General features: G+C 38.4%; 1 protein-coding gene across 1 annotated transcript; it reads right to left on the bottom strand.

Moving 5' to 3' along the window:
* Nucleotides 1-6780: 6780 nt before the first annotated feature.
* LOC120067651 lies at nucleotides 6781-7164 on the bottom strand. Its single transcript, XM_039019189.1, has one exon. The coding sequence runs from the start codon at nucleotides 7162-7164 to the stop codon at nucleotides 6781-6783; it is 384 nt and encodes a 127-aa protein (XP_038875117.1).
* Nucleotides 7165-8645: the final 1481 nt, after the last annotated feature.

Below are 8645 nucleotides of genomic sequence, written 5' to 3'. Positions count from 1 at the left end.
ACTTGGGCAAAGGGAGAAGAAAAAGTGTGAATTTGGAAGCTTTACTTTTGGGGAAAAACTTGGTAAATTGGCTAAGTATAAACCTAATTGATGGATGCGTTGGATACATTGGATGATGAATGCGTTAGATGCGTTGGATGCATTAGATGCGAAGGATGCGTTGGAAGGATGGTATGCATCCATGCGGCTAAAGGAAGAATAATGGATGTTACGCATTGGAAAGCACAAGAGTAGGCAAAGCATGCATTGGAAGGCAGCTTATGCGTCGAGCGACCAGCTGAGCACCCCTGCCATGCGTCGAGCGGCCATGCCTATGTAGCGATCGCCCTGTTGAACAACCATGCCTATGCGTCGCAGTGCCCTGCCGAGCATCAATGCGTCAAGCACGCCCATGCGGTCGAGCAAGTCTGCGAGCGTTGGCCAGCTCCTATGCAGTATGCCCATGCGTCGAGCGATGGCCAACGCCTATGCAGCACTCCCATGCATCAATCACCAGCGCCTATGCCAAGCACCATGCGCCATGCCGAGCAAGTCTTGCGGTGATACCTAGTGAGGCATGCGTCGAGGATGAGCGACCATCCTATGCGTTGGTGATGGCTGGCTCTTGCGATGGCTAAGTTGGGTTGCGATGGTAGTAAGTTGGCTTATTATGCGTTTATTATAGGCTATGCATTGAGTATGGACTATGTGTTGAACATTCAAGAGTTGGACGCATATAAAGGATAAGATCACCTAGAAAACGTCATCAAACCATGTGTCTTCTTAGGAGGAAGCCTTAAGCCTTAAGAATTTGAGGTGGTTGCATCAGATTGGAAACTCATGCGTTGGCTACGTAGGAGAAGGACACTCAGATTGCATTGATCAAAGAATTGCGTTGTTGGTGTGAGGAGGAAACACTTGGACATGCAACCAAGTAGGTGGTGTCAACTTTAGAGAAGGTTTGGAGCCTATAAATAGGGCCAGAAGACTTCATTTTCAAATCAAAATTTAAAAATACATTAAAAAGAGTGGGAGAGTTGAGCAAACCTTGCGTTGAGGCCAAAATCTATGCGTTGATCATAGAATTTCAAAAAGGGCGCATTGGATAGTGAAGTCTGGAAAACAGCATCAACTTGGGACGAGGAGTTCTCCCATAATACTCTTGCGTTTGATGTGATTCTAAAGCCATCTAAAAGCTAAAAGAGTATAGTTTTCATGGTGGGGCTGCCAGAGAAGAAGCTCCAAGGAATCGGGCTGGAAGTTGAGAAAAATACAAAAGAGTCAGGCTGTCCGGTAAGCTAAGCCAGTATTGAAGATTTTGAGATTTCAGCCAAACCACGAGGAGTCCTTAGCTCATAATTTAGGGTAAGCTTCCTGAGACATTTTAGAACATGTTTGAAGAAGAAAGTATCTTAAAATAAGGTCTGGAACTATGAGTAATCTAAGCTGATATTTAAATCTAGAATTTAGGGTTCAAAAAGGGAAACCAAGGAAACCTAAGGAACTTCGGAAAGGAAAGTCTCTAACCAACCAAGGTGAGTGGTTATTGTGTGTTGTATTGTTGATCTAATTTCTATATATAGGTAAATATATATAGGGGATAATGTTAAATTAACATGATCAGGGATATATGTTTATCTTGTTATATGTTTGTTAAGATATTGCTTGTATGTTTGTGTTAGAAACTGGAATTGTACCAGGGATATATAGTTAGCATACTTGAAAAGGTACTTGGCGAAAAAATATAGTCGGCTTCAGTTGGCGGGAAATTATAGTCAATGACAACCGATAGAAAATATAGTTAAGTTACCTAAGCATAGCTAGCGGAAAAATAGTCGATGTGTACATTGGCGAGATAATAGGGTACAGGAAAAGTTTCCACGGGAATTGTTGCTGCTTTAGTGTACGTGTGAAAGTACTGGGGAAAATGTAGGATCATGCTAGGGATAACCAATGGTAAAGCTGAGGATGTTTTTATTATGTGATAACCAACGGTCAAGCTGGGGATTGATTGTTTTAATCAGCGGTCGAGCTGGGGATTGTCCAGCAGTTTGGCTGGAAAATAATATTGAACTTGTGGTAATGTTCTTGTTGACTACGCATTGCTTTCCCAAAAGTATATTTCTATTGACAAAGTTATTTGTTTATCTAAAGGCACCACTCATTCGGCTTTATAGCTCATATTTCTATTAACAAGGTCTGCCACGTGCCACAGTTACACTTCCAGAGGGTTTTACAGTTGTTGTTGTAAACTTGTATTTAAGTCTTGGAGTTGTATAAATGTTACATTGTTGTAATAAAATGGGCCTACTTAATCAGTTGATTGTTGAATTTGTTCATTGGTATCAGAGTAATTTCCGCAAGAGTTATTAGGCAGTAAGTGTCAACAAAAGAGTTGATAACTGCTACAGTCACGCCCTTTCCTAGGCTCAGAGGGTAGTCTGGGGCGAGGTGTGACATTTCCATATTAAAGTTGAACTTCTTGGTTGCCCAGAATACCTTATGTTCAACTTCCAAATGCAAAAGAAAAGCTTTACAGAAGGCGAGTGCATATGGAGACATTTTAATAGGCATTTTATACGTCATGCAGTAAGCCCATAATGCCTCGTCTAACTTTTGTGTCCAATCCCTTTGCATCGAATTATCAACCTTCTCAAGTATGTATTTGATCTCCCTTGGACACCTCAGCTTGTCCATTCATTTGAGGATGGTAAGCTGTCATGATTTTATGATGAACATTGAATTTAATCAAAAGCTTGCTAATGATGCGATTAATGAAATGAGTACCCTCATCGCTTATGATGGCACGTGGGGTGCCAAAGCGAGTGAAAATATATTTCTATAGGAATTTTGAGATTGTTGCCACATCATTTATAGCACATGAAATTGCTTCAACCCACTTTAAAACATAATCAACAGCTACCAAAATGTAGTTGTGGCCATCAGAAGGAAGAAACTGGCCCATGAGTTCAATTCCCTATACCTCAAACAATTCAACTTCTAGGATAAAATTAAAAGGCATCTCATTTCTCCCGAAAATAATCCCAAGACGTTGGCAGCTATCGTACTTCATTATGTGATCTCTAACATCTTTGAAGAGCATGGGCCAATAGTACCCACTCTGAAGTACTTTTGTCGTTATGTGTTGACCTCCAAAATGGCCACCAAATGGTGATTCATGGCATTGATATAAGACGTGATGAAAGGCAGTTTCTGGAACACATGCATAAGGTCTGGCTCATCTCTGTAGTAAAATTTGCATTCATGCATAAGTTTCTTCTTTTGTTGCGAATTGTACTCCTCCGAGAATTGCTTGCAGACCAGAAAATTGATAATGTCTACATATTAAGGCAAGAACTCATCAACTTTTGATATTGTTTCATCAAGAAAACAAGCGTTCACCTCTGGCTGGAGGCGATCACATTCAACATTCTCAAGTCGCGATAGATGATTTGTAACTTTATTTTCTGATCCCTTGCGATCAATAATTTGAGTATCAAACTCTTGCAGCAGTAATACCCATCTAATCAAACGCGGCTTCGCGTCCTTGTTGGTTATAAGATACTTGATTACTGAATGATCTATATGCATTATCGCTTTCGATCCCAACAAATACGGTCTGAATTTCTACATTTTGAACACCATTGTGAGCAATTCTTTCTCTGTTGTTGTATAATTCTCTTGTGCGCTATCGAGAGTTTTGTTCATATATGCTATTGGATGAAGAACTTTGTCTCTACGTTGGGTTAAAGGTGCACCCATTGCATAATCACTTACATTGCACATCAATTCGAATGACTTTGACCAGTCCGATGCGACAAAATAAGCACTGTGACTAGCTCTTGCTTTAATGTCTCAAATGCTCTTAAACAATTATGATCAAATTTGAACGGTCTATCAACTTCCAGTAGCAAATTCAAAGTTCGTGTGATTTTAGAGAAATCCTTAACAAATTTACAGTAGAATCTAGCATGTCTGAGAAAGCTTCGAAGTGTTTTCACGTTTGTACGCATTGACAAAGTTTCTATAGCCTCAATTTTAGCTTTGTCAACCGTTGCTTTCGTGATGCAAGCTAGGAGTGTATTATATAAAATTATTTGGAAAAATAAGTTCTAAGTATGAATGTTGCATTGATGTATTTGTAACACGTTGATGTGTTAAAGATGTGCAACAGAACGCATGACACTCCTCTATTGACGTCAAGTTTTCCTAAATCAGATCCAAGTATAAATCCAATTTAGGTTCCTGGTAAGTCCTGGGTCGAACTCAGGGATTCAGATTAAGCTAACGCAGACCTTGCGTTGTAGCTGTTATAGGGATATCCTAAATTTATGGAGAAATGTGTTATTTACACTAAGGTATTGTGTGTGTGCAAGAAGATATAAAAGGGTTGAGTAGAGAATGATGAGTCGTGTGGAAATGGATTTTAATGCAAGTGGTATGTGTCGATCTAAGATAGATGTACACGAACTAGAATTTTATGAATGAGATGATTTGTTTATCTTTGTTTATGCGTTAGACTTTATTCGAAACTTCTCAATGCGAATAACATACAAAACCTATCTCTAGGATGTATGCGTCAAACACATGATGCAATATAACAACATTAAGTCTATCTCTAGATGTACTATGCGTTCTAACTCGATGCTAGCTTATTTATTCTCTCGAATAGTCTAAGTAAAGATGCTTTTACCAATTTTAGTTTGCTTAAGTGTTTGAAATGAAATTTTGCATGAAGTATAGATGCATCCAACAAAAACAAGAAATAAACAATGGCAAAGTGTGTTAGATCAAATATGTGAATCTATAAAGAAGCAGATTGTCTTTACAAAGTAATACTTAATCAGATGAAAGGGTGAAAGCGATAAATAAGTTGAAAGGAAGTGAGTCAAGCCGTAGAGTACAATCTCTTGTCCTCTTTGGCTCAATTCTAGTTGTGTACAATCACTTGTATAAGAATTGGACGAAGTGTCTCTCTCAAGCTCGGCTTCCTCCGCTCCTTGATCGGCGGTGGTAGTGGTTCTCTTCCCTTCTGTTCTTTTCGACACCACAACACAACTCTAAAGATCTAAAACTATGACTAAGCTAATACTGAGACTAAAAACTGAGAGTGAGAACTTGGAAAATTTCTGAACTCCGAACTTTGGAGGGATTTCTTCTATTTATAAGCATTGGTCTTCTCTAGCTTGATGATGGGCAGCATTAAAGTCTATGCCATTGTCAGCCGCCTGACACTCAGATGCTTTTCAGACGCCGCCTGCTGCAAGTGCCCATGCTTGCAAGTGGTGATTTAATATAAACAATCTGAATCAATGAATCTTCCTTGCATTGAATCCCTCCGACGCATGGCCCATGCGTTAGACTTTGCCTGCAACACTTCTTAATCATGCGTTAGCCTCTTATTAAAATCTTGCAATATAATGCTTTAGTGCCACAGTACTTTAGTAATAAACATTATTTTGCATGAGTTTGCTAATGTTTGAGTAATTCCTAGCGTTTCTCCAAAAAATGAGGAGAATTTATCATTAAAAACCTTAATTATTCAAACTTAAGAGCCACAATAACTAAAATTTCTACAAGTTTTCAGTCAACTGCCACCCTAAATTTAGAAACCTTGTGCCCAAGCACAATTCTTTCTGTCACCATGAAATGACATTTTTCCCAATTTGAAACTCAATTGGTGACTTCGCATCTGCTCAAAATTTTCTCAAGGTTTGCTAGACATAATTCATATGTGTTGCCATATACTAAGAAATCATCCATAAAAATTTCAACTGAATCTTCAAGGTAATTAGAGAAGATGGCCATCATGCACCTCTGAAAATTGCTTAGGGCAATTCATAGCCGGAAGGGCATGCGTTGGAAGGAAAATATCCCATAAGAGTAAGTGAAGGTTGTTTTTTCTTGATTCTCGAACACGATCATGATTTGATTGTGCCCTGCATAGCCATCTAAAAAACAAAAGAAATCATTCACTGCTAATATGTCCAACATCTGATCAATAAATGGCAAGGGAAAGTGATCTTTCTTAGTCGTTGCATTGAGCTTGCTGTAGTTCATACATATTCTCCAACTCATAACCGTACACATTAGAATGAGTTCATTGTTTTCGTTGGGAACTACCATCATTCCGCCTTTTTTAGGACGCATTGCATGGGACTAACCCATATGTTGTTTGAACCAGGAAAAATAATCCCCACGTCCAACCATTTAATGATTTCTTTCTTGAAAACTTCCTTCATCGCAAGATTGAGCCTGCACTGGTGTTCAATAGCCTCTCTTTCCATCCTCGAGTCTATTTTGTTTATGCAATAGGATGGGTTGATTCCCCTGATATCTGCTAGGGTTTACTCTATCTCCTTAATCTATTTCTTCAAAACTTTTAAGAGAGCACCTTCCTTTTCTTTTGAGAGTATTTGTTGAAATAATTATAGGTAAAGTATCATTCTCACATAAGAACGCATATTTTAGGTGAGTAGAGAGCGTTTTCAACTTTAAAACAGGTGATTGCTCGAGGGAAGGCTTGATTTTAGCCTCTTGGTTTTCTAAACCCAAAGGTTCAAAATTCCTTTGCATCTCTTTTATTGCATAACAGGATTCAAATGTTACGTAGCCTCATCATTGAATTCCCACTTCATCAAGTTCAAATTTCAACCTATAAGTCCAGTCCTCTTCCACTTCAACTGTTTGGCATGCGTTGATCTCATCACAATATTCCATTACCTTAAGAATGTTGGACTTCATCTTCTGGCCATTAACATGCATGGTAATTTCACCTTTTTACACATCAATTTGGGTTCTTCATAAGGATAGGAAGGGTCTTATCAAAATGATAGGTATATCTTGATCAGCTTCGTAGTCCGATATAATGAAATCAACTGGCAAAATAAATTTATCCACCTTCATAGCACATCGTCTAATTCCCTCTGGATATACCAAAGAATGGTCTGCTAGTTGCAAAGTAACTGTTGTGGGTACAAGTTCTCCCATTCCCTGTTGCCTAGAGATTGATAATGGCATGAGATTGATGCTAGCTCCAAGGTCACATAGGTCATGCCCTATGTAAACTCCTCCAATGGAGTAGGGAATGGTGAAACTCTCTGGATCTCGCATTTTCTTTGGAATACTTTCTTGTATAATGGTGCTACATTCTTGTGTCAGCATGACAGTCTCATAATTTCCCATCTTTTTTTCTTTGAGATGATATCTTTTAAGAATTTGGCATAGGATAGCATTTTCTCCAACGCTTCAATGAGTGGAATGTTAATATGCAACTGCTTTAACACTCCGAGGAAGCACTGGAATTAGTTTTCATCATTTTTCCTCCTTAATCTTTGTAGGTGTGGATGGAGTTGTACCTCATTTAACGCTTTCGAAGTAGAAGCTATCACAGATAAGTTTTTGCGTTCCTCTCGATTTTTATGCGATGGTATTTGTGTTTCTTACATTGGTTGCTTGTCAGTCTATTCGTCAAAAGAATATCTTTGCACTTCATTAGTAAGCTTGATTGACTTTTCTTTTTTATCTCTCTTCATTATGCGACCATTTCTTAATGTCACTGCGAGATATTGTTTTTTGCCTAAACTTTCTGCATTGCGAGAAACTTCAGTGTTGCTTGGTAGTGAGCCTTGTGGTCTATTTTTCAATTCTATGGCAATCTACCCATTTGAAGTTCAAGATTTCGAATGTATGTCGCTTGACTTTGCAGAAATGCTTCATTTTTCGATATGTATTCTTTTAATAGGTTTTCTAAGGTGAAGTTGTTGGTTGTTGCGATGAACTTGACACCTAATGGTGTCCATTCTATCCTTGATGGAACCCAGGTGGTCCATCTCTAAGGGCACTATGATGGTTGGCATGTGCTTGCTGATTTCCACCCCAAAAGAAATTTGGGATGTTTACCAACAAGGATTGTAGGTATTCAAAAACGGGTTATTTTTGACAAAGCAAATAGATTGTGAGTTAAATAGGCATACCTCGAATGAGTGAGCTTCCTCGCAGAAAACACAATTTTTGTTAGTCATGTAAGTAACACATTCAATTGCCCATTTTTTACGCTAGTTTTTGTCATTGTTATTGCTTGCAACAAACTAATCATCAAATTCACCTGCGTCTGTAGTGATATTGCATTATTACTTTGTCCATTTCTTCCTTTCTCGTTCGATCTTGAGCTATATTCGCTCTCCTTCCAACCCTCGTGGTTCTTTGAAATGCGAGCAAGGATGTATTTGGTTTCAACATAAGTTTTATTCAATAAATCGCCTACTGCAACAACGTTTACAGCAGTTTAAGATGCTAAATCCAGGCCATAATAAAAAAATCTCCATTTGTAAACAATCAGAGAGTCCATTATGTGGACAATCTCTTACTAGACTTTTGAACCTCGCCTATGCGTCGCTTAATGTTTCAATCCTTTCTTGTTGAAAATTTTTTATTATCGTTTTCTTTCTTGCATTTTTTGTAGGTGTGAAATATATCTTCATAATTTTTTTCATGACTTATTCCCATGATGTAATTTCACTAGGTTCAAGTGAATAAGCCCACTTCCTGGCGTCATCTAAAGCATGACATGTTTCATTTCAAACCTAAAACCATCTAGTGTCGGACTCATAATTCTAGGTGAGAAATCATATAGGAATGGCAAAGCATAGTCCCTGATGAGTCTA

The sequence above is a fragment of the Benincasa hispida genome, chromosome 12 (genome assembly GCF_009727055.1).
Source record: "Benincasa hispida cultivar B227 chromosome 12, ASM972705v1, whole genome shotgun sequence".
NCBI lineage: Eukaryota > Viridiplantae > Streptophyta > Magnoliopsida > Cucurbitales > Cucurbitaceae > Benincasa > Benincasa hispida.
The sequence above is the reverse complement of the archived record's forward strand: the minus strand, read 5'-3'. Positions and strand labels throughout refer to the sequence as shown.

Excerpts from the sequence above, each read along its gene's own strand:
- LOC120067651 (XM_039019189.1), bottom strand. The coding sequence starts at position 7,164 with ATGGGAAATTATGAGACTGTCATGCTGACACAAGAATGTAGCACCATT.